The sequence below is a fragment of the Globicephala melas genome, chromosome 19 (assembly GCF_963455315.2).
Source record: "Globicephala melas chromosome 19, mGloMel1.2, whole genome shotgun sequence".
Lineage (NCBI taxonomy): Eukaryota > Metazoa > Chordata > Mammalia > Artiodactyla > Delphinidae > Globicephala > Globicephala melas.
The window spans coordinates 15,412,319-15,438,129 of record NC_083332.1 but is presented as its reverse complement, the minus strand read 5'-3'; the positions used below and the strand labels follow the sequence as shown (position 1 = coordinate 15,438,129).

The 25,811-nt window shown below is 49.1% G+C and overlaps 1 protein-coding gene across 1 annotated transcript; it reads left to right on the top strand.

Moving 5' to 3' along the window:
* Nucleotides 1-18,117: 18,117 nt before the first annotated feature.
* CAPNS1 (calpain small subunit 1) lies at nucleotides 18,118-25,607 on the top strand. Its single transcript, XM_030874773.3, has 11 exons — nucleotides 18,118-18,266; nucleotides 19,077-19,291; nucleotides 20,206-20,239; nucleotides 20,519-20,608; nucleotides 20,777-20,834; nucleotides 20,932-20,996; nucleotides 22,478-22,546; nucleotides 22,648-22,726; nucleotides 22,864-22,980; nucleotides 24,867-24,925; nucleotides 25,110-25,607. Exons 2-11 carry the CDS (start codon nucleotides 19,095-19,097, stop codon nucleotides 25,134-25,136), a joined length of 795 nt encoding a protein of 264 aa, XP_030730633.2. The 5' UTR covers nucleotides 18,118-18,266; nucleotides 19,077-19,094; the 3' UTR covers nucleotides 25,137-25,607.
* The last annotated feature ends 204 nt before the right edge of the window (nucleotides 25,608-25,811 follow it).

The following is a 25,811-nucleotide window of genomic DNA, read 5'->3' as shown; positions in this document are numbered from 1 at the left end:
ACCAGGGAAGCCCTACCCCTTGTTTTTAAGGAATATGTATATACAACTCAAAACTTGTTCCTATTTCATTGGCCAGAATTCTGTCTCATGGCCACTTGTAGTTGCAAAGGTGGCTGGGAAATGTAGTTTTTATACTGGGTGGCCATTTCCTTGCCAAATATCAGAAGTTCCTCCAGCTACAGAAGCTGGGGAAAAGGGATATTGGGGTCAACAAGTAGTTCTACCACTGTCCCTGTGGGTGGGGGACCCGTTCACTTAATATTTAAAAGAAAAAAGAAATCTCAAGTCTTTAGAAGTAGCATGAGGCCCCTCACAGCATCGTAGAGCTGGGCAAAGAGGTCTGCGCCCTCAGATATGTGACGTGTGCATGCAGCCCAGGCATTCTAGGGAGGCTGTTCCACCATGTGTATGTCTGCATGTGCAGTGACTCCTCATTAGCTCCTTGAAGGGATTCCTGATGGAATGACTATTCGGGAGGTTCTACTTAATTGTTAAAATGACTTTATTATAGCTTCTGGAGAAGAAGTTGGCACTGGTGGGAGCAACCGCAGTAAGCAGAATAAGGTTGAAATGCTTGAGAGCTGAAGGGGTCCTTGGGGAAGCTGCTCACGTGCACATACAGCCTGATGCATACATCCTCTCATGCCCACTGTAAGGTACGTGGACCCACTCAGATACACAGAACATTCACACACCTGGACTCATACTCAAACACCGGAAACACAGACACTAGAGGTCACATGTACAGAAATACAGTCAGTGCACAAAGATTCTGTCCCCCCCACACAGGGGAGTCACACTTACAGGATACGCTCAGATTCACATCAAACACCCATCTGGGATAGACATACACCTACACACACGCACACACACATATCAATGAAGTTGTCGATCTACAAAACAAAACTGGTTACTTTATAAAAGGACTCCAAGGCTTAGATCCCTTCCACATGAGGGAGTTGTCAGAGTGAGGAGCATTAGAGGGGGTGTCCCCAAATTCTCAACCAGAATCTACCAACCTTAGTTCAGCCAGAGCTCAGCAGAATTAGCTCAGCATTGAGGACCTGAGGCTCACTTTAAGATCAGGCCCAGTGTGCACCCCCATGTGATGAGGCCAAAGAATAAGGGCAGGAAGACGATCACATGCTCTCCTGGACACAGTGATCACCCAAAGTCATACCTCCAAGCTCCAAGCAAGGGTCACAGCATCAGTGTATATGAGGATCTGTCAAGCTGCAGTGGAAGATCTAAGCACAGGCTTCCAGGGTGTGCTTTAATGCCTTCCAGCTGTCAGCATGGAAGAAGCTGTACCCATCAGAACATGGGAAACATTAAAATTTTTGATGACAATGGAAGGGATCATGCTGGTAATTTCTAATTAGGAAACCTACACTTGCTGTGTGAAAGTCAACCACAGTTAGGGATTGGGGAGGCACATTTTACAGAATGACCTGGTGCTTAAGCTTTAAGGGGTCCAGAAAGGAAAGGGGACAGTAGTCAATGTGTTAAGGCAATGCCAGCTGCTGTAACAAATATCCCCCTACACACACAGTCCGGTGCAGAGTTTCTGGTTGATTGACAGCAATCTCCATGATTCACACACCCAGACTCCATACTGGGGCTCCATCATCTTCATGTGCCTGGAATTATCTGCTTCCAGGTGGCAAATAGGAGAAGACAGTGTGGGGATGTTTCACCATTTTCTTTAAAAACATGTTCTACATGTTCCATTTGTGCTCATGTTGTATTGATGAGTACGTGTCAGTCATGCAGCCACCCTAGATGCAGAGTGGGCTTTGGAACATACTCCTGGGCTGAGCAGCTCCCTCCCAGCCACTACTATGAAAATGGACCGTGGGTTTTGGCGGCTCCAGCATTGACCACCCTTTACCAGGTCCCCAGATCCATAACCTCAGGGGAAGCGGCAGGAAAGGGCCATGGGATCCACCAGGCCCATTAAATCCTCCTGTCCCCCAGCCAGCTGCCTGTGCCTGACCTGCACCATCCACCACCCTGCCCATAATCCTCAGGTCAGTGCAGATGGAAGACACTGAATGTCCAGCACTCTTTCCCCACATTTTTTGAGTCCTCCCAATCCCCACTGTATGTCAGGCTTGATGCTGGAAACACACTCATGAAATGAACACAGTACTGGCTTGGGAGTTGAAGGCAGACAAACATAATTACCAAACATTTCCTCTTTTTTATCTTTTTTTTTTTTGACTGTGATATTTCATTATGAATAAGGTTGCTGGCAGTAGGGGAAGGGAGAATAAAATCACTAAATTTGCCAGGTGGTGCTGGTATGAGGGAAGGGATGGGATGGAGGAGACTTGAATAGGAGTCATGTGAACAAACGGGGACTGGGCTTTGTAGGCTTGAAGTAATCCCTTCCGTGATTCATGCTGATCAGAAACTTGATCCCAGTGCTAAATTTAGGCTGAATACCTTTGTCCTGGAACTGAGCTAAATTGCTAATTCATATATGCTAATAGCCCACTTGAGTTCATTCACGTACCAGTTACAAACTTGGAATAATTCAGTAGGTTAACAGGTGGTGCAACCTTAGGAATAGCTAGACAGCCTAGGTTCAAACCCCAGCTGTGTCACCAGCTGGGCACTGGACAAGTCCTTCTCCTTGCGTTTCAGCCTCATTTCTTTCCGTTGTGGAGCACAGGCTCCGGACGCGCAGGCTCAGCAGCCATGGCTCACAGGCCCAGCCGCTCCGCGGCATGTGGGATCTTCCCGGACCGGGGCACGAACCCATGTCCTCTGCATCGGCAGGCGGACTCTCAACCACTGCGCCACCAGGGAAGCTCTCAGCCTCATTTCTTAATTGAAGCCGATAATAGTACCTACCAAACGATTTTGTGAGCATTAAATGAGCTAGCACATGTAAAGCACTTAAATTCAGAGCCAGGCACGCAGGTAAGTGCTGTATAAGCCATAGGAATAAAAATGCTTATATACAGTCAACAGTTACAATGCTGGCTTCATTTAATCCTCACAGTGGGCCCTGTCCCCAATTTCTTCACCGTTTTCACCTCCCCACCCCATCTTTCCTGGCCCAATTCTGGGGTCACCCTCCCCGAAAGGGGTTCCCAGGACAGCGCCCGCCTCCCAAGTCCCTGCAGGCTCTGCAACCCTAATCTCTGCACTGTCCCAGACTCGGGCAATAACCTCTCAGTCGCCACGGGGGGGCAGCAGCGCACTGCTCCGCGCACCGTGCGCGCGGTGCATTGTGGGATGTAGTCTCGCTGGTATTGACAGGTGTCTCCCAACCTAACACGCAAACTACATTTCCCAGAAAGGCATGCGACACCCTCGGCCTAACCTTGCTCATGTCTGGAAGCGGAGGTCTTGCTCCCGCCCTGCGGCGCGGGGAATTGTGGGGTTTGGCTCCCTCGCGGAGGACGGGGCTACGGGGGTGCGGGAGGCCTGCCGAGCCAGCCATGGTTTAATCAGAGAGCGAGGACAAATGTCTTACCTCCCGCTTTCCTGCATCTCCACCGGTCACTCTCAAGGGTCTCGGTTAACTCTCAAGCTGGGTCAAGGAGCGCCCATCTTAAAGGAAAAAATACCCCTTTTCCCCTCTTACCTGTCACCCAACTTCAGTAATTGTCAGCATTTGGCCAACCATGTTCAGTTTTTCTGACCTCCCCCTATTTCTCCCGTAATTAAATCTCAGACAGCAGAGACTTCCCTGGTGGTCCAGCGGGTAAGACTCCGCTGCCAATACAGGGGGCCAGGGTTCGATCCCTAGTTGGGGAACTAGATCCCGTAAGCGTGCCATAACTAAAAGATCCCGCATGTGGCAACTGCGACCCAGTGCAGCCTAAATAAATAATTAATAATTTAAAAAATCTCAGGCAACATATCACCTCATCCAGAAATGTGTTTCTATATGTGTCTCTAAAAGATATGAGGTCTTTGTCACACCTAATTGCAATAATTCTTTAATATGATTTAATATATGGTCAGTGTTATTATATATGAAACAAAATCCCCGTTTGTTTCATAAACGTCTTTTTACTGTTGGCTTGTTCAAATCAGAATCCAAGTAGGGTTCAGGCAGTGCATTTGGCTGATAGAGCTCTAAGTCTTCTATTCTACAACTTCCCTGTGGGATCTCCCACTGTCTGATTTGGCTGGTTGTACCCCCCTGTTGTCCTTTAATATATTCCTCTATCCCTGTGTATTCTACAAACTGGTAGATCCAAAAGCTGGGTCAGATCCAGGTTCAATTTTAGGATAAATACACTTTATGGGTGGTGGTGAGTTTTTGCATCAGGAGGCACATACCATCAGGTTCTCTCTCTTTCTGTGATGTTAAGATCCAATGTTGGATTTTGTGTTGTCGGCCTGATCCATCCCTTATAAAACCACACCCAAACTTCAGAAAAGAGGTGTCTACATGGTCCTTACTGCAACCCTCTCCTAACTCCACAAAAACTAAACTCTTTCTATTGCTAAAGGCCTTCCTTGGGACTTCCCTGATGGCGCAGTGGTTAAGAATCCGCCTGGCAATAGAGGGGACACAGATTTGAGCCCTGATCTGGGAAGATTCCACATTCCACGGAGCAACTAAGCCATGCGCCACAGCTACTGAGCGTATGTGCCACAACTACTGAAGACTGCGTGCCTTACAGCCCATGCTCCACAACAAGAGAAGCCACCACAATGAGAAGCCTGCACACCGCAACGAAGAGTAGCCCCTGCTCACCACAATTAGAGAAAAGCCTGCACGCAGCAATGAAGACCCAACACAGCCATAAGTAAATAAATAAATTTTTAAATAAATAAAAAATAAAGCCCTTCCTTGATGCTAAACTCAAGAGGCAGCTCTTCACCTCAACTTACTGGTCCTGCAATGACAGCTGACATTTAGATCTATGGTTCTCAAGCTTTTGTGTCTCAGGACTTCTTTACATTCTTAAAAATCGTTGAGGCCTCAAAGAGCTTTTGTTGGGCTTCCCTGGTGGCGCAGTGGTTGAGAATCTGCCTGCCAATGCAGGGGACACGGGTTCGAGCCCTGGTCTGGGAAGATCCCACATGCCGCGGAGCAACTGGGCCCGTGAGCCACAACTACTGAGCCTGCGTGTCTGGAGCTTGTGCTCCGCAACAAGAGAGGCCGCGATAGTGAGAGGCCCGCGCACTGCGATGAAGAGTGGCCCCCGCTCGCCGCAACTAGAGAAAGCCCACACACAGAAACGAAGACCCAACACAGCCAAAAATAAATAAATAATTTTTTTTAAAAAAAGAGCTTTTGTTTATGAGGTTTATATCTGTAGCTATTTACCGCTTTGGAAATTAAAATGTTTAAACATTCATTTTAAAAGTAATAAACGATTACATGTTAACTATTAATTTTTTATAAAAAGTAACTTTTGAAAAAACTAGCAAGAAGAGTGGCATGGTTTTACATTTTGAAAATCTTTTTTAGGGAATTCCCTCGTGGTCCAGTGGTTTGCATTCCATGCTTTCACCGCCGAGGGCCAGGTGGGGGAACAAAGATCCAGCAAGCCACGCGCGGTCAAACAAACAAAACCTTTTTAACGTCAGGCTTAAGAGAAGATAGCTGGATTCTCATATCTGCTTTTGCATGCAAACTATTGAATATTATCATATAACCTCTGAAAACTCCTCTGTACACTCGTGAAAGAATTCGAGTGGAAAAGGAAAAAAAGTATATTAGTATATAATAATAATAGTATTATTATGAAAGTAGTTTTAACTTCAAAGACCCCCTGAAAAGGTCTCAAGGACACCCAGGTGTACCCAGTGTTTGAAATATCCAAACATTCCCCGTGACAATCCTGATTTCTGGCTTCCACACCGGGGTATCTGACAACACACAGCCCGCTTCTCTACTGGATCTGCCGTACCTGTCAGGACCTAACTGGGACACAGAAACCACTCCTATACGAAAAAACAGGGACATTAACACATGGAGATGGTTATACAGCCGTTGGAGGAGCTGAGGGGCCAAACAGGAGCCAGTAAACCAATGGGAAATTAGATCAGCAGGAAGCTGCTAGAGCTCCTCCCTCTTTCTGGTCTCCTGCCCACATTTCCCATTGGCAGAACCCCAGGAGCGTCTAGATGAAGGGGAGACTGAGAACTGTGGCCTGGAACAGAAAGGGGAGGTCAAGGAACAGATGGGATATATACAGCCCAGAGCAGCACAGCATGGTACCCCCTCTGCACCGGGGTTCCCACCATGGCTTGTTGTTTGACACCCGACCCTGCTTACTGATTTACATGACATGTCTGGCTGCTTTAGGATTAGAGTTTTAGAGGTTAAATTTGTGATCGCTGGGACTTCCCTGGTGGTGCAGTGGTTAAGACTCCTCACTTCCAATGTAGGGAGCGCGGGTTCCTTCCCTGGTCGGGGCCAACAAGATCCCACGGGCAGTGCAGCCAAAACATTAAAAAAAAAAATTTTGTAATCCCTGTTGTGATTGTTTTATTTATTTTTATTGGAGTAAAATTGCTTTACAATGTTGTGCTAGTTTCTGCTGTACAATGAAGTGAATCAGCTATATGTATGCCTATATCCCCTCCCTCTTGGACCTCCCTCCCCCCTTCCCCCCCTCCCATCTAGGTCATCACAGAGCATGAGCTGAGCTCCCTGTGCTATACAGCAGGTTCCCACTAGCTATCTATTTCACACATGGTAGTATATTTGTGTCAAACCTAATCTCCCAGTTCGTCCCACCCTACCCCTCCCCCCACCACCATGTCCACATGTCTGTTCTCTATGTCTGCATCTCTATTCCTGCCCTACAAATAAGTTCATCTGTACCATTTTTCTAGATTCCACATATATGCGTTAATAGACGATATTTGTTTTTCTCTTTCTGGCTTACTTCATTCTGTATGACAGACTCTAAGTCCATCCAGGTCTCTACAAATGATCCAATTTCGTTCCTTTTTATGGCTGAGTAATATTCCATTGTATATATGTACCACATCTTCTTTATCGATTCATCTATCGTTGGACTTTTAGGTTGTTTCCATGTCCTGGATATTGTAAATAGTGCTGCAATGAACATTGAGGTACCTGTGTCCTTTTGAATTATGGGTGGTGGTTTTAAAATATGTCCACAACGCACCCAAAACTAACATAATATTGTACATCAACTCAGTTAAAAAAAGAGAACATAAACAAATAAATAAATAAAAGATAAAGTATTTCCACAAATTCTTTGACACTTCTCTAAGAGCCCTCCCATTGTGTATGGGTTGGACTTAGTGCCTTTCTTCTAAGGAATAGAACATAACAGAAGTAATGGTGTGGGACTTCTAAGATCAGGTCATAAAAAGCATTGTATCATCATCCTGCTTCCTCTCTGGGATCACTGGCTCTGCAAGAAGGCAGCGAACTCCTGCCAACAGCCCTGTGCATAGGCCAGGAGTAGGCCAATAGGATTAGGGAACTCTTGAGCTCCTGACCCATAGAAAATGTGAGATAATAAATATTGTTTTAAGCTATTAAATTTCGGTTTTAATTTGTTAGCAGCAATAACTACCTAATGCATCTGTGTTCCAGTTATCTGTAACTGCATTAAATGGGTTTTTTTGTTTTTGTTTTTTTGTTTTTTTGCCGTACGCGGGCCTCTCACTGTTGTGGCCTCTCCCGTTGCGGAGCACAGGCTCCGGACGCGCAGGCTCAGCGGCCATGGCTCACGGGCCCAGCTGCTCCGCGGCATGTGGGATCTTCCCGGACCGGGGCACGAACCTGTGTCCCCTGCATCGGCAGGCGGACTCTCAACCATTGCGCCACCAGGGAAGCCCACTGCATTAAATTTTATCTAAACTTCAGCAAGTTAAAACAGCCACTTTATTTTTCCTGTTTTCCTGTTTTGTAGATCAGGAATTTGGGATGAGCTTGGCTTGAGATCCCTCCTGTGTTTGAATCAGGAGTTGGCTGGGGCTGGAGTCATCTCAAGGCTTGACCAGGCAGGATTTCCAAAGTGACTCAGCAACTTGGCTGCCAGCGACACTGGCTATTGGCTGGGAGCTGAGTGGGGACGTTAACTAGAGCACATCACATGTTCTTTCTATAATGGCTGTCCCAGGGTAGTTGGACTTTTTACATGATAGCTGGCTTCTCCAAAGCGAGCGTTCTAGGAGAACCAGGCAAAAACTGCATGGCCTTTTCTGACCCAGCCTCAGAAGTCACATAGTATCACTTGTGCCGCTGTCGATTGATCAAAGTGATCACAAACCCACCCAGATTCAAGAGGAGGCCACATAGACCTGAATTCTTTTCTTTTAATTTACTTATTTGGCTGCGCCGGGTCTCAGTTGGCGCACGCAGGATCTTCGTTGCAGTGTGCAGGATCTCTAGTTGCGGCATGCGGCATCTAGTTCCCTGACCAGGGATTGAACCTGGGCCCCTGCATTGGGAGCGTGGAGTCTTAACCACTGGACCACTAGGAAGTCCCCCTAGATCTGAATTCTTGCTACAAGGAATGTCAAAGCCCTGGTGGTCGTTTTTCAAACAGTCCCACCTTGCTGTAAAGAACATTCTTTAAAGCATTGGGTCCTTCTCTGTCCTCATTCTACACATTCTCCTCTGATCTATTCTGGTAACTTTAATCACCATCTACATGCAATTCCCAGCCCTATCTCCAGCCCAGACCCTTTCCTGATGTACACATTGGTTGTCAACCGGATAGCTTCCTGCTCCTGTCTTAGATATTGCTTAAAGACCAAGCTGTGCCTGTTTAAATCCTGAGCCACAGAATCATGAAAAGTAATAAAAATCATTGTTCCTTTAGGCTACTAATTTTGGTATGGTTTGTTATGGAACAAAAGCTAACTGATACAGGATTAAGGAAATGTTTTCTGGGTTTGCGGAAGAAGGGATAACATGTTTTTCACAATATAAAAACAATCACAGTACCAGCACAGGGCCTGGAATATGTATTCATTCACCCATCAATCCACTCACTCATTCACTCACTCATTCAACAGATATTTATTGAGATCCTGCCATGTGCCAGGCACCTTTCTGGGTTCTGTGGCTACAGCAGTGACCAAAACAGACAAAACTCCTGTCTTCATGGAGCTTACATAATTTAAAGTGTGGTTTCAGTGTAAGAACAATCTATTGGGTAATATAAAAGAATCATTGGCCAGACTGGAGAATGTAAGAATTTATAACAGAATAGAAGCATCATGTCATACCAGTTGGGTTGATCCCTCACCTTTTGAGGGAAAAATATCATTTAGGTATTTTATTTGGTGGTGGTGGGGATTACACCATGAAACGATAAAGATTTTCACCAGCAAATAGTAAATGACCTCTGTATGAGGAAAGACTTTCGGAACTTCAGTATAGTGGGGGAAAAAACCACCAAGTAAAAGATAGATGAATTTGACTGTATAAAAAGCCGAATGTTTTATATGTCTAAAAAAGGCATGGCTGGGCTTCCCTGGTGGCACAGTGGTTAAGAATCCGCCTGCCAATGCAGGGGACACGGGTTCGAGGCCTGGTCCTGGAAGATCCCACAGGCCACGGAGCAGCTAAGCCTGTGCGCCGCAACTACTGAGCCCACGTGCCACAACTACTGAAGCCTGTGCGTCTAGAGCCTGTGCTCCGCAACTAGAGAAGCCACCGCAGTGAGAAGCCCGTGCACCCCAACGAAAAGTAGCCCCTGCTCGCCGCAACTAGAGAAAAGCCCATGCGCTGCAATGAAGACCCAATGCAGCCAAAAATAAAATAAAAATTAAATTAATTAATTAAAAAAAAAGATAATGGATATAAATTTTTTTAAAAAGGCATGGCCAACATTGAATTAAATATGCATTAGAGAAGTATATTTGCAACAAAAAAATGATAGAAATTTGATTAACACCCTTAAGGAGTGAAGATATTAATAAAGTAATGTGAAATTAACATGAAAAGCTAATAAATAAAAATGAGCATAGAATAGGAAGACAATTTATAGAAGAAAGCTTAATGGCCAACTAAATATGAAAGCCCAGTTTACCCCCACTAGTATTTGAAAAATGTCACTTAAAATACCGACTCCTTTTGTCTCATATCAGCAAAGATGTTTAAATTTTGGTTTCTCAAAGCTGAGGACCATTCAGGGCAACAAGGGACCCATCCGCCATGGTTGAGATATGAATGGCAACCACCTTTCTGGAGAATGACTGTGTAGCCTGAGTCCAAAGCCTGAAAATGTGGACATCTGTTGACCCATCATTAATGTTTCTAGGAATTTGGCCCCTGGAAATAATCAGGGAAGTGGGTAAGGTCTTGTGAAAGGATTGTCATGGCACCTTTTTTTTTTTTTTTGTATTATTATAACAAGAAAAAACAAAGCAAAAAAAAGCTTCACAAATTTCCGAGGAGATGTTAATGAATACTCAAAGATAAAAGGGTTCCTTGATAAAAGAAATGTGGCCTTTGCTGGCTTGAACAAAGTTAGATGAGCTGCTTCGTTGCAGGAATTTTCATTAACATGCTAGAGTCCATGATAACTCTACAAGAGGGAATCTCCTAGGCATCATTTTCTGAATTTGTTTGGTCATGGAGCCTGTATCAGATAGCTATTGCTATGTGACAAACCACACCAAAACTTAGTGGCTCAAAAATATAGTCGTTGAGCTTCCCTGGTTGCACAGTGGTTAGGAATCCGCCTGCCAATGCAGGGGACATGGGTTCGAGCCCTGGCCTGGGAAGATCCCACATTCCACGGAGAAACTAAGCCTGTGAGCCACAACTACTGAGCCTGCAAGCCACAACTACTAAGCCCACATGCCATGATTACTGAAGCCTGCGTGCCTAGAGCCCACTCTCTGCAACGAAGAGCAGCCCCGCTCGCCGCAGCTAGAGAAAGCCCACACACAGCAAGGAAGACCCAATGCAGGCAAAAAATAAATTAAAAAAAATAATAAATAATCATTTATTATTCTCACAAGTCTATGGATTAGGGACTTCCCTGGTGGTCCAGTGGTAAAGAATCTGCCTTGTAATGCAGGGGACACAAGTTTGATCCCTGGTCGGGGAACTGAGATCCGACATGCCCCGAGTGCAACTAAGCCAGCGTGCCACAACTACTGAGCTCATGCGCCACAACTAGAGAGAAGCCTGCGCACCTCAACGATGATCCCACGTGCCACAGCTCAGACCCAACACAGCCAAAAATAAATAAATAAATATTAATGAAAGAAAACATTGCATTAAAAAAAAAGTGTATGGACTAGCTGGATGGTTCTGCTGATCTGGACCAGGCTTGGCTGATCTTGGTTGGGCTTACTTTTGCATCTGTCATTTGCCAGAGGGTCAACTCGGCCCTGGACAGTTATGATGGCATTGTCTGAGAGCACGCAGGGCGAGAGAGAAAAGAACATAAGGCCCCTTGAGACCTGGGCTGGGAAGTATTACACTGTCCTTCCACCTCATTCTGTTGGTTAATGACAAGGCCAATCTGGCTTCAAAGAGTTAGGAAATAGACTCTACCCCTTGATGTGAGAAACGGCAAAGTCAGATGGTACAGGGCAAGGATACATGGAAGGGTGGAAAATAGAGCTATTTTTGCAATCAGTCTACCACAGAGCTCATTCTTCATGGAGTGTATTAGTTAAAGTAAGTAAGGCTGTTAACTGAAGATCCCCCCCACCCCCCAAATTCAGTGGCTTAATAAATCTTTCTTCTTAATTTTTTTTTTGGCTGCACCACATGGCTTGTGGGATCTCAGTTCCCTGACCAGGGATCAAACCCTGGCCCTCGGCAGTGAAAGCGTGGAATCCTAACCACTGAACTGCCAGGGAATTCCCCATTAATAAATCTATTTTTTAAATTCACACCATAGTCCAATGCAAGTCAGTGGGGTCGTTCTGCTCCACAGAGTCTTTCAGAGACCCAGGCTCCTTCCATCTTGGGCTTTGCTCACCTCTAGGTCCCCAGAGTCCCCTCTGCTGAGCTAATTTTATGCGCCAACTCAACTGAGATGCAGGGTGTCCAGGTTTTTGTTTGGCTAAACTTTATTTCTGGGTGTGTCTGTGAGGGTGTTTCCAGATGAGATTAGCATTTGAATTGGTAGACTAAGCAAAGCAGATTGCCCACCCTAAGGTGGGAAACATCATCCAATCCTTTGAGGGCCTGAATAGAACAAAAAGACTCAGAAAGTGTTACTGAACCAAACTGATCCGCTCACCCCACACACAGCAAAGACAGTCTGTTGATGCCAAGTTATGGAGAATGAAAGTACAGCATTCATTTATTGCAGGGCCAAGCAAGGAGAATGGGTAGGTCATGCACAACAGACAGGAACTCCTTCAGGGGAGTGTTTTTAAAGACAAAGTGAGGGAGAGGGTTGCCAGGTAGGTAATCAGCTTGTGCACAATTCTCTGATTGGTGGGTGGTGAGGTAACCACAAGAGATCACAGGGGTCAGCATTATCAATTCTCAGGCTCCATCCAGTCTGGGAACTACGTGCTCATGGTCATCATGCAGTTAGCTTCTTCCACCTGATGAGCATAGTATCTGCAAAACAACTGAAGGATATGGCCCAGGATATTATCTATAGCCCTTGAGGAGGATCTAAAGGTCCTTGACTTTGTTTTATGTCTAAACTATTATTATTTTGTCTTGCTTGACTGTTTTCCTTTGTTTCTGCATTTTCTCACTTCTCTGATTAAGTTTGCTCTTTGGAACTCGGGAAGGCCTAGGAGGCTAAAGTTTTTCTGCAAACATGAGGCAGGGGACACGGGTGAGGGGAGGGTGTCTGTCCCCAGGAAGGCCACACAAGATCCTGCTCACTTTCAGAAGGAATAGTTTATGTTCTGCGTGACCACTGAGCTGGAACATCAGATTTCTCCTCTTCTCCTGCACTCAGACTGGGACTTACACCATTGGCTCCCCTGGTTCTCCAGTCTTCAGACTTGTACCAGGACTTAGACCATTGGCTTTCCTGGGCCTCCAGCTTGCAGAGAGCAGATCATGTGACTTCTCAGCCTCCATAATGGCTCATAATCATTCATGAGCCATTTCCTTATAATAAATCTTTTTCTTCCTCTCTCTCTCTATATATATCCTATTGGTTCTGCTTGTCTGGAAAACCCTAATACACTGGCGAAGGGAGGACAGTGAAAGGACAGTAAACTGGAGTAGACATCACAGAACTACTTGGCATCAACCATGCTTGGGTTCAAACTGGCTCTGCCATCCCCTCAGGCAAAGGACTCTACTTCTCTGAACCTCCACTTCCTTTCATGTTAGTTCCTTTCTCAGAGGGTTGTGAGAGACCTTGAAAGACATGCCTGTAATGCAGTTACTCCAGCCTGGTCCCATCAAACCCTCAGGAGGCATTAGCTAGGATAGTTATGACTATTTTGAGTTTATTAATTGGTGGCGGCATTATAACATTAACATCGTTGAGGCAGCAAATTGTGAGAATTAAAAGCATAAGCTACAGGACTTCCCTGGCAGTCAAGTGGTTAAGACTCTGCACTTCCAGTGCTTCCACTGCAGGGGGCGTGAGTTCAATCCCTGGTCAGGGAACTAAGGTCCCACATGCCAGGAGGCGGGCTGGGGGAGGAGGAGGCATAAGCTACAAAGTCAGCCTTCCTGGATTAGAATCTTGACTCTGGAACTTACTAGCTGTGTGATGTTGGACAAGTAATCCCATCCCTCTGGTTAACTCATGGCATGATAATAACTTCTACCATCAGTCAGAATAGGCTAGGTTATGTGGAGGTAACAACTGAGTTCTAACCCTTAGTGGAACAACACCTCAAAACTGATTTCTTGTTCACAGAAATTAGCAGATGTCCTCCATGCCATGGCTCAGGGATCTAGCTAGCTTCCTTCCTGTGGCACCTCTGTGCTTGCAGAGCTTCCAGAGTTGCCTAGGCAACCTGAGGGCATTAAAGAATTAGAGCATGGAGCATCCTGCACAGGCCTTTATATGCTACTACTGGGAAATGACACCCCCAACATTTCCATTCACGTTTTTATTGGCCAAAGCAAGTCACATAACCATATCTGAATTCAAAGGAGTCTGGAAGATGGTGGAAGACTTTAGTAATGTTTGTTGTACTATCTCATGGATGGTGCTGAAAATTCAACGAGAAAATCCACACAAAACATTTCATTCTTTCAACAAATATTTGAGTACCTAAGATGAACCAGGCACTGTTCTAGGAACTGGGTAGATAGCAGTGAACAAGACAGACAGAAATCCTTGCGCTCGAGGAGCTCACATTCCAGTGGGGGAAACAGACAAGAAACTGAGTAAATAAACTGTACAGTATGGCCGTGACACATGGTGGGCGTGTAGGATCTTAGTTCCCTGACCAGGGATTGAACTCGCGCCCCCTGCAGTGGAAGCTCGGAGTGGAAGCTTAACCACTGGACTGCCAGGGAAGTCCCTAAACTGTACACTGTGTTAGCAGGTGATACATGGTAAGAGCAGTGTCAGGTGGGATGAGGAGTGTGGGGTTAAAGCGGAGATCCGAGAGCACCCTCCTGAGATCACTAGGTGTATAGTCTCGAGGCAGTAAGAGGTAAGTCGCTAAGGAGGGGCTAGAGAGGGCCTTGGTAATGGAGTATCGGCCCCCAAGTGTGACCAGAGAGGGGCTCTTTGGATATTGCTGCATTTGCAGAGCCTCCTCGTCTATGTCTTGTCTTCGTTCAACTGGGAACATCCAGGTCAAGCTGCCAGTAGGGCTGCTTCTCCATTTTTTTTTTTTTTTTTGCGGTACGCGGGCTTCTCACTGTGGTGGCCTCTCCCATTGCGGAGCACAGGCTCCGGATGCACAGGCTCAGCAGCCATGGCTCACGGGCCCAGCCGCTCCGCGGCATGTGGGATCCTCCTGGACCGGGGCACGAACCCGTGTCCCCTGCATCGGCAGGCGGACTCTCAACCACTGCGCCACCAGGGAAGCCTCACTTTCTTAAGGGGGAGGAGATGAGGGCAGAGAGGTGACAGGGCAGATCACTAGGGACTTGGTGGCCTTGTGAGGATTTTGACTCTTACTGTGGTGAGATGCAGCCAAGGGAGGGCTCAGCCAGTAGGTTTCTGATCTGCCTCAGGTGTTCACAGGCTCCTTCTGACTGCGTTTGGGGAAAAGACTGGGAGGGCAGGCTCAGGAGCTGGGGGATCGGGGAGGAGGCTGCTCTAACTGTCCAGGCAGGAGAGGGTGGGGGCTGGGCCAGGTTGGGGGCAGGGGAAGGGGAGGAGAGTTTAGATTCTGTAGGTAGAGTCACCAGGGTTTGCTGACAGTTGGAGTGGGTCTGAAACTGAGGTCCAGGATGGACCTAGGGTATTTGGTCTCAGTCACTGGAAGGATAGAGGTGCCATTAACCTAGATGGGGAAGGTGGGGAGGGAGCAGGTTTGGGAGGAAGGTCAGGAGCTCAGTTTAAGATGTGTCAAGCTTGAGACATCTCTAAGACCCCCATGGAGATATTGAGTAGGATGCAGGATGTAGGATCCTGAAGATAGAACTATCTGGGCTGAAGATAGAAACTTGGGTGTTGATACCCTAGAGATGGATTTCTTTTTTTTTGGCTGCACCGCACACCTTGGGGGATTCTAGTTCCCCACCAGGGATTGAACCCGTGCCCTTGGCAGTGAAAGCTTGGAGTCCTAACCACTGGACCGCCAGGGAATTGCCTAGAGATAGAATTTTAGCCATGCATGTGAGGGAGATCCATGATGGCATGAGTAAACTAGAGAGAAGGACTAAGATTTAGAGCTGGCCAGGGTTAAGAGGTCAGGGAACCAGACCTAGATGACAATATGATTGTAATTGGCAGTGAGTGCTATGAGAAAGTATGTTACAAGCATGTAACTGCAAGCTTCAGTTTCAGTCTCAGGTTCAGACAGGGAGGGCTTCCTGGAAGAGGTGACTCCAGAGCTGACACCAAAACCTGAGTGGCTAAAAAACCAGGCAAAAAAGGCAGAAGGAGTGTTCCAGATAGAGGGCACAGCCCATGCAAAGGCCTGTCAGCAAGTGAGCCCCGGAGAGGGCAGAGAAGGAAGCTACTCAGACTGGCAGGGAGGGGTGTGGTCAGAAGGGAATCCAGATTAGTCATCACCAAAAGTTTTTAGCAACAGCCAAGCCCAGGTTCAGACCTGGTCCTGCCACCCTCTGTGACCTCAGGCAAGTGACCCTGCCTTCAGAGATTCCATTTTCTCTCCTGTTAGTTCCTGCCTCATAGATAAGGCTTATGTGGCAGCCCCAGCAAGTCTTCAGGAAGCGTAGCTGTGACTGGGGTTTTGTCTGTTGCGCTTGTTATTTGAGCTATTATCATATTAATTGTATTATTGAAGAGTCAATGCGTTAGGGTAACGATGCTGAAAACTCAGCCTCTGTGCACTGGTGCCAAATCAAATCTTGGAGACAGAGTTTTGGGTGAAGTAGAAAAGAAGAGTTTTATTGCTTTGCCAGGCAAACAGGGACACAACAGGCTCATGGCCTCAAAAACTGTGTCCCAAACCGGGGGATTTGGTGAGGAGTTTAATAGCAGTGGTTCAAGGGCAGGGTTGGTGATAAGGATCAGGGTGTGTGCAGGGCCTGCACTTCTTTAATCTGGCCTTAGGTGGTCTCCTGATGCACTTCTCTGGAATGAAGAACGCTTCATCAAATAGTTAACATCTTCCATTTGTTGGGGGTTTTAGTTCTGCAGAAGAGCTCAAAGATATTGTTATGTGTATTCCTTGAGGAGCCAGGACCCTGCTCCAAGGCTGCACTACTCTTTCTTGACTGCTCCTCCCTTTGTCTCCACATCCCCTCCCTTCCCTGATTAGCAGCTGTTTGAACCTGCCCTTTGGAGCTCAAGGAAGGTCATGGAGGCTGAAGCCTATTTCCTACAAACAAGAAACAGGGGACACAGAAAGGCTTCTGTGCCCAGGAGCCCTACAGGGTCCTGCTCGGTTTCAGTAGTGCTCAAGAGTACAGGCTTGGGAGTTTACCCTCAGAATCAGTTTACTTATTTGTAAAATGGAGATAATGTATAGCATCCATCCCATAGGACTGTTATGAGGACATATGACCAGATATAAAGTACTTGGGAGAGTGCTTGGCAGTTATTTTTTTATCAGTATTACCTAAGGAGGAGCAAGACACAGAGGATAATAGCTACTATTTACGAAGCATTTACTGCTTAATTTTGATAGGGGCCTAGAAAGTGGGGGCATGGAAACCTTCGTTCGCATTTTACAGATTAGGAGATCGTTGCTCAGCTCACCGTTTTGGGATCCCAAATTATTAAGGGCAAAGTCAGGATTCAAACTCAGGCTGAGCCAGCTTCCCAGGGAGAGGCTAAAGGCTAGACAGTCAGACTGCCTGGGGGAGCCAGATTTAGCTCCCTCTGAGGAGCCCTGAAAAAGTACTGGGCCCTCACAGGTTGGACGTTGGAAGCAGAGAGCAAGGGAGATACCCAAAGGTGGCTTCAGTTGCCATTTTCCCTCTCAGCTGCATTCCACACCCTGCCCACCACCCGACCTTGGGAACATCTAGCCTCAGAAACCAGGCTGTGGCCAGGGGACTCATCCTGTGTCTGGGCCCCTCTTTAGAGACTGTAAGACTGAGACTACACTTTGGGCCCGTCCAGGAAAAATGATTCTGGTGACCCTGACTCAGGGGGCCAAGGGGTGTGGATGGAGAAGGCACAAGACAGTCCAATTCGTAGGCGGAACTGGAACGCCATCAGGGCTGTGCCGCACAGGGCTGTACCCCGCCACAGATGCGGGCGCTTGTCCCCGTACTGTGGGCCAAACATAATTCGGGGCCTCCAACTGCTGCTTGTCGCGACAAGGCTAGGATAGGCGACAAGTGCCAAGAGTCCCAAGAGTTCCTTTCCGAGGAGACCGAAAACCACATCTGTGATTGGGTGGAGGCTGATTTTGGGGCGAACATTCACACTACAACACTAGGGGGTGACCTTGGGCACGACGAGTCCTCAAGTCACCTCGAAGTTCTCGTCCCCGGGCGCCTGCACCTGGAACCAATAAGTGCAGGGGAAAATCTCAGCTCTTTTAAGTCAGGGCGGTGTCGGAACGCTAAGCACCGGAAACGCAGGACTGAGCCTGGGCGGCCGCACCCCATTACAGAAGGCGGGGCCCGCAGGCACACGCTTCAATGTCGGCTCTAGGACCGTGCGGATGCCGCTGGGCCGCCCCGCAAGTGCCTAATCCGGCCTCTTCCGCCTGAGTCACCCGCCCCTCCCTGAGGAGCCGGACGCAGCAGGAGGCCCCAGAGCAGCACAGACTAGCGGACCGGCCGACGCGCGAGCGAGGCGGTGAGCGCCCAGTCCGGACTCCCCCTGCACTCTGTAAACCCGGCCCTGGAGGCCTCCAGACCCGAAAAGATGCTCAAATCTTGTCCTCAGGGGTCCACCACACCCACGATCTCGGATTCGAACCCCCTGATCTGTCCGGCCCTAGTTATCCCGCCCCGGGGACTCTTCCACCCTCCCTCTCAGGATCTAAAATAGAAGCCCATGGATTTGAGAGGTACCCCGTAAATTCAGCCCTGGGTGTGGCCTCCAGGACTACGATCCTGGATCCGTGCTCTCAATTCTAACGGGGACTCCGGTATCCCGGGCCCCGGGGCTCACACTCAATATCTTAGACCCGAACCCATAGACACAGCGATGAGACTAATCCCGCTGCTGGTTGTACCTAAACCCTCAAGCCCACATTCTGGATTTACTAAACTCTGCTCCAGGAGCCTCCAGGCGGAGAATTTCTGATCCACGCTCCCGACCCACCCCAAACCCCTAAATCAGTCTTAGGGCTCTGGATCTCAGATTCGAGAGTCAGCTTGGGGCCCCCATCTCGAGAACCCCACTTGACCTGGCCGCTGTCTGGTGCTTAATGATGCCTATGCGTAGACTCAGCCCAGGGTCCTTCAAGCCAGACGCGGACCCTTCCCCCAGAAGCCCAGACCCCATCCCGAATGGACCCTCAAGCCGCAGCCGGAGGACAGGTCTCCGCCTAGCGGCTTCATATCACTCCCCCAAGTCCAGCAGTCAGAAATGCGTATTTCTTTGGGGGAAGGGGCGGGCTCAGGGACGAGACAGCCACCTGACCCCTTTTTCCCTCCTCAGGAATCTTGAGTCACAGCCATGTTCCTGGTTAACTCGTTCCTGAAGGGTGGAGGAGGCGGCGGGGGAGGTGGGGGCCTGGGCGGGGGCCTAGGGAATGTGCTCGGAGGCCTGATCAGCGGCGGCGGCGGCGGCGGCGGCGGAGGAGGAGGCGGCGGCGGCGGTGGCGGTGGCGGAACTGCCATGCGCATCCTGGGCGGGGTCATTAGCGCCATTAGGTAAGGCGGGGCCTGAGGAGGGGCGGGGCCTGGAGGAAGAGGCTTGTCCAGCCAGAATAGAGTGGGGTAACCTGGACACTGACCAGGAACCTTAATTAGGCTGGGCCGGGACTGGGCTAGGAGACCGGCCTTGAGGGGGCCGACCGTAATGAGTTCATGGGGGCGGGGCTTGACATGGGGGTAGTCTTGTGGGGACAATCTGATGGGCTTTGGGAGGTGGAGCTTAATGGGGCTGGCGCGGCCTACTTCCGCTAACCTGGAGACAAACGTTAAGGGGGCGGAGCCAGTGAGGCTGGGTATCACTTCATGGGGGCACGGCTAGCCTTATGGGCGCGGCGTGGCCCTCGTAGGTGGGTCAATGAGGTGTGCCCAGAAGAGGTCTAACCGTAATGGGACAGGGGAAATGGCCTTGAAGGGGCAGGGCCTGGCTGGGAACTGGCTGGTTAAATTAGAAAAATGTCCTGGTGGAGGTAGGGCAGGGCGTCGGTAGGGGCCTCGTTAGTCTTGGCCACTGAGTGTGATCCCTTAAAGGGGTGAGAACTAATGGAGCTGGGGTGGGATCTTGGGAAGACACAAGTGTTCAGAAGCCGTGGCGATGGAGCAGGTTCCTAGACAGGTGGAACCCAGGAGGGTGGGGCCCCGGGAAGCTGAGGCCGAGCTTCTATGAAATGAGCTCCCGTCTTTTGAGAAATCTGCCATCGCGTGGGTGTGCCCTGGCAAGAGGGGGTCCTACCGTGGGGACACAACCAGGGCAGCGAGGATAGGGACAGGGGAGGACAAGGACTGATGAGGCGGGCAGAGGGAACAGGTAGGTAGGGCGGCGAGCTGGGGGTTGGGGGCTTGGGGTGTGGGCGCTGGTGCTGCCCGTTGGAGGCCCCGCCCCCTGGCACTAACTGCCCCTTGTTTCCCTTCAGTGAGGCGGCTGCGCAGTACAACCCAGAGCCCCCGGTAAGCCACCCTTCACAATCGGAGACCCCTCTTCTTCAAAGGGACAAGGACCCATCATTGCCCCTTTGAAGAAGCCCCACACTTCTCCTTATGAAATTTATCTCATTTAGTCTCTCCCTTGTAACATCCTTAAACTTAGCTATATCCACTCCCTATTCATTGACCACCTCTCATTCATTAGTCACTCAGCCACCCAGCCCACTCTGACTTTCCCACCTAAGGCTGTCCTGGCCAGGGCACCCCTCCCCATACCTGCTCTGAGATCTCCTCCCTCTGCAGCCCCCTCGCACCCATTACTCCAACATCGAGGCCAATGAGAGTGAGGAGGTCCGGCAGTTCCGGAGGCTCTTTGCCCAGCTGGCTGGAGAGGTAAGTAACCTGGGGCCCCCAGAAGTGTCCTCACCCTTCCATGCCTTCCCTCTGGATGCCCTTTACATGTGCATTCGACCATGGCAATCCCAAAGTTCCCATCCTCCTTCATGACATGCCCAGACCCCTTTCAGTCACCCCTGACCCATTCCTAACTTCTCCCCCTAGGACATGGAGGTCAGTGCCACAGAACTCATGAACATTCTCAACAAAGTCGTGACCCGACGTGAGTGACTGGGGTCAACACACAGGGCAGGTTTAGAGGCATGGCGACTGGGGTAGCTGTGATCTCTGGCCTCTGACTTTCAACCTGCTTCCCACAGATCCTGATCTGAAGACTGATGGTTTTGGCATTGACACATGTCGCAGCATGGTGGCTGTTATGGATGTATCCTTGAGGGCAGTCTGGCGGAGGCCTTGGTGAAGAGGGGATTTTCTTTTTTGCTTTTCTTTCTTTTTTTTTTTTTTGGCTGTGCTGCATGGTTTGTGGGATCTTGGTTCCCCAACCAGGGATTGAACCCGGGCCCTCGGCAGTGAGAGCAAGGAGTCCTAACCACTGGACTGCCAGGGAATTCCCAAGAGGGGATTTTCTGAGAGCATGATTTGGGCGGTCAGTGTGTAGCTTTCATATCCACAGATGTAGACATGTATATATCACAACACACACCCACCTTGGACATGCGGCAATACATAATAACAGCTGTCATAACATGTTGCATAGTGTTAACCAAATCCAGCTCTGCCCTTAGCAAGGTTACTGAGCCTCTCTGTGCGTCAGTTTGCCTCTCTGTAAAATCGGGTGAATGATAATGGTGATAACAAATTGGAGTTACATGCAAAAGGTTTAGCACAGTACATAGCACATAAGCGGTCTGTACATGCTAACTGTTACCATGATCTCACCCAGGTTGATTTTTCAGCTCTGAATCTGTTTCTCTGTCACTGGGGTATAATACTGGTGGGACTGGTGTCTTGAGGATTTAGTGACAAAAGTGTTGTTCCTGAGAAGCTTAGCACTATCTGACGTGTACTTGGTCATTTGATAAGTCTTGGCCATTGTTGCTATTTATTGAGAATTTATTAAGTGCCAACCCCTGAGCTAAGGGCTTTATACCAATATACAGCCCTCTCATTCACTTTTATTTATTTATTTTTATTTACTTATTTATTTTTTGGCTGCGTTGGGTCTTCGTTGCTGCGCGTGGGCTTTCTCTAGTTGCCGCAAGCGGGGGCTACTCTTCGTTGTGGTGCATGGGCTTCTCATTGCGGTGGCTTCTCTTGTTGCGGAGCACGGGCTCTAGGCGCGAGGGCTTCAGTAGTGTGGCACGCGGGCTCAGTAGTTGTGGCTCGCGGGCTCTAGAGCTCAGGCTCAGTAGTTGTGGCACACGGGCTTAGTTGCTCTACAGCGTGTGGGATCTTCCCAGACCAGGGCTCGAAGCCATGTCCCCTGCATTGTCAGGCGGATTCTTAACAACTGCGCCACCAGGGAAGCCCCTCATTCACTTTTTATCAGAAACCCAGCAGGTATTTACTCTTATCCCTTATTTCCTTAGAGTTCTAAGATACCCTTGTTTTTTACATGTCCTAACATTTATAACATTGAATTACTGTTGAAGAATTTTATAAATGAGGAGTTCCCCGTGGTTATGTTTAAAGTGTCTCTATTTTGAAATATAGACTAAAATAGTCTATATTTAGAAATATAGACTAAGTATGGCAAAATGAACAATGAAGCCACACCCAAGGTGACATGACTAGGGTGGGATGGGAGCTGGGGTTTTAGCCCAGGTTCCCCTGCTTGGCCATTATCCTCATCATGTACACAGTGCACGTATCTGGGTACATTTATTCTTAACACCCTCTCACCAGAGTGACACGACCGGCAAGCTGGGCTTCGAGGAATTCAAGTACTTGTGGAACAACATCAAAAAGTGGCAGGTGTGTGCAGCCTCTGAAACTCCTAGCACAAAGACCCCCAAGCCATGGAGATGCCATGCCCCATGATGCTTAGTTGAACCCTGACCTCCTTGTCCCCACAGACCATATACAAACAGTTTGACATTGACTGTTCAGGGACCATTGGCAGCAGTGAACTCCCAGGGGCCTTTGAGGCAGCAGGTGTGGCTGGCGGGAACGTGATGGGGCTGGGGGTGGGACTGGTGAGGCAGCCCCCACTGAGCTGGGCTGAGCCTGAATCCTGGGGCTGGGAGGGCTGGGCTATGTGGCCCCCGCACCTGAGAGACAGTCGTTCTCAGGATTCCACCTGAATGAGCATCTCTACAACATGATCATCCGACGCTACTCAGATGAGGAAGGGAACATGGATTTTGACAACTTCATCAGCTGCCTGGTCAGACTGGATGCCATGTTCCGTGAGTGGCACCCCAGCTCTCTTCCTGGGTGGGGATTTGTCCAACTTCCATCCGCCAAGCCTCCTTTGAGCCTGACCCTGAGGTGGGCAATGTTAGGGGCACAGCAGCGACTGAAATAGCCCTAGTTTCTGCCCGCATGTTGCTCACAGTCCAGAGGAGGAGAGGCAAATTCCCAGACAGTGACAGCTCACAGTGGTTACGGCTGGGATCGGGGAAGCCTAGGCAGAGTGATGAGGGCTGTGAGGGGGAAGCTCAGGGCAGATTGGGTTTAGATTTGTGACTGGGGGAGCTCTCACAGCTATTCAACCCTAACAAGGCACCTGATGCAGCTTAAGGGGTCAAGGAGGGCTTCCTGGAGGAGGGAGGGCACATGTGAGTTGAGACCTGATGGATGAGGAGGAGTGAGAGGGTGGGGACGAGTGTTGCAGCGGGAACAGCCTGTGCGAAGGCCTAGAAAGGAAAGAGTAGATGGTGCTTTGGATGATTTTCGTTGGACTTGGTTCAGAGTGCTAAACATTTTAGGAAGGGGGTGGGATGGGGAGACATAAGGCTGGGAGGGGTCAGTAGGGGCTGGATCATGCGGTCTTTTGTGAACATTAACGCACTGAATCCTTAAGACAGCCCTGCGAAGTGGGAATTATTGTCCCCATTTTCTGGAGGAGGAACCTAGGGTTCAAGGAGGCAAAATTTCTTGCTCACAGCCACTTAGCTAGGAAGTTGCAAAGCTAGAATTTGAACTCAGATTTGTCTGAGAGTTGCATAAAAGGAGGCAGGAGTAATGGGCCTGGTCAGGCTGTGCAGGCTGTGAATGCCAAGTTCAGGGTTGCTCAGACTCTACTGGGGACAGTGGACAGGGTCCAGGCAGGGGAATGACAGGGTCTCAGGTTTAACTTTAGGAAGATCTCCCGGTGTCCCAAGAGCCCAGGGAAGACAATGCATTAAGAGCCTGGGGAGAGGAAAAGGGGCAGGTGTGTCGGGGACATGAAGGGAAGGTGGGAGAGGACAATAGGGCAGATGATGCCAAAAATCATGTATGAGAGGGCCCAAGAAATGGCCTTGGATTTACCAGCAAGAGGGCCAGCAGTGAGTGCAGCTTCCGGGGTACCAGGCGAGTGGGCCCTTGAGGGTGGTAACTGAGTGGTGAGTGACAGAGAAGCCACAAAGACAGTATGGGAGCCTGTTTGCCTACAGGTTTGGCTGTGAGTGAGGAACATGGAGTCAAGTTTCAGGGCAGGAGTGGGGACCACACGAGGCTGTAGGAGCAGGAAGTGCAGCGCCTCCTTCCGGTAGCCCCCTTAGGCTGGAACCGTGTGGAGCCGGTCGGTGGGAGGCTGGGGCTTGGGCAGAGGGGTGATGGGGGGCATGCAGGTCAGGATATGGAGCTCATTACTGAGGTGGGTAGCAGTCTGGGTTCCAATACCATTTTTCTGACTTTTACACTGTGTGACATGGGGCACATAACTGCACTTCTCTGTGCCTTATTTTTTTTTCATTTTTTAAAAAAATATTTATTTTGGCTGCGCTGGGTCTTAGTTGTGGCACGTGGGATCTTTGTTGTGGCATGCAGGATCTTTTTTTTTTTTTAGTTGCGGCATGTGGACTTCTTAGTTGTGGCATGCATGCGGGATCTAGCTCCCGAACCAGGGATTGAACCCGGGCCCCCTGCATTGAGAGTGTGGAGTGTTACCCACTGGACCACCAGGGAAATCCCTCTGTGCCTTATTTTTAAATGACACTTATCTCACAGAATCGGATTAAATGAGTTCATACACGGAAAGCGCTTTATACATTGCTTGGCACAGAGTACTAGCCATTATTATTGTCATCCCATATATTAATATATTTTTATCCTAAAAGCCAATCCCTCCAACCCTTCCTTTCTCCAGGTGCCTTTAAATCTCTTGACAAAGATGGCACTGGACAAATCCAGGTGAACATCCAGGAGGTAAGAACCCCATCCTGGGATGTGGGATCCTAGCAGGGGGCCCCTCCCCTCAGTCCCCTGTACCAGCTCTGGGCTGGGGCTCCCTCCCTCCTATTTTCCCAGTGACCCCTGGGTGAGGGCAGAGAAGGGCTGCTGGTATTCTTAGGTTCCCTGATCCTCACTCTCGGTGCCTTCCTCTCCCCAGTGGCTACAGCTGACCATGTATTCCTGAACGGGAGTCCCAGACCTGCCCCCTCATCGCCTCGCTGTAGGAGTCACCTTGGACTCTTCAGTCTCCCCCAGGGTTGATCCTGTTTGCAGTCACATCTTCATGGCTCCTGCTGACCCACAGGCCTTTCTGTTCTCCCAGCCCTTGGCACCCGGATTCTCAGTCAACAGCCAGGGCCCAACATGCTTCAACACACCCCGCCCTAGCACACCCATCTCACATCTACTCCATATCTACTTGCTTCTGTGCCAAGCCCAATGTTTGTGTTGCTTGCACACCCCAAGGGCCCTTCTCTCAGTTCTGGGAGGATCACTCCAGTCCCTACACACCCTGGCACACCCATTCAGTTACCACCCAGGCAGCTGAACTCCAGGCCACAACAGGCCACATGCCCCAGTGCCTTTGTCTGTATTCTGCTCCCAGCCTGCCGGGTCCAGGAGGAAATAAATGCACCCTAGTTGCTGCTCTCTCTGAGATCTGCCTCCTATTCTGAGAGTTGAGGGGTGTCTCTGGCTCTGTTTGGGGCAGAGGGAGTCTGTCTCCGCCTGTCTTATAGTCCTGGTCTTTTTTCAAATTCTGGATCCCAGTTGAGCTGTAACCTCATTCTTTTTGGGGTTTTTTTGGCCCCGCTGCATGTGGGATCTTAGTTCCCTTACCCAGGATTGAACCTGCGCCCCA

Coding starts and splice junctions, on each gene's coding strand:
- CAPNS1 (XM_030874773.3), top strand. CDS start 19,095: ATGTTCCTGGTTAACTCGTTCCTGAAGGGTGGAGGAGGCGGCGGGGGA. Junction 22,727..22,863: donor AGGGGCCTTTGAGGCAGCAG/GTGTGGCTGGCG, acceptor AGTCGTTCTCAG/GATTCCACCTGAATGAGCAT. Junction 22,981..24,866: donor CAGACTGGATGCCATGTTCC/GTGAGTGGCACC, acceptor TCCTTTCTCCAG/GTGCCTTTAAATCTCTTGAC.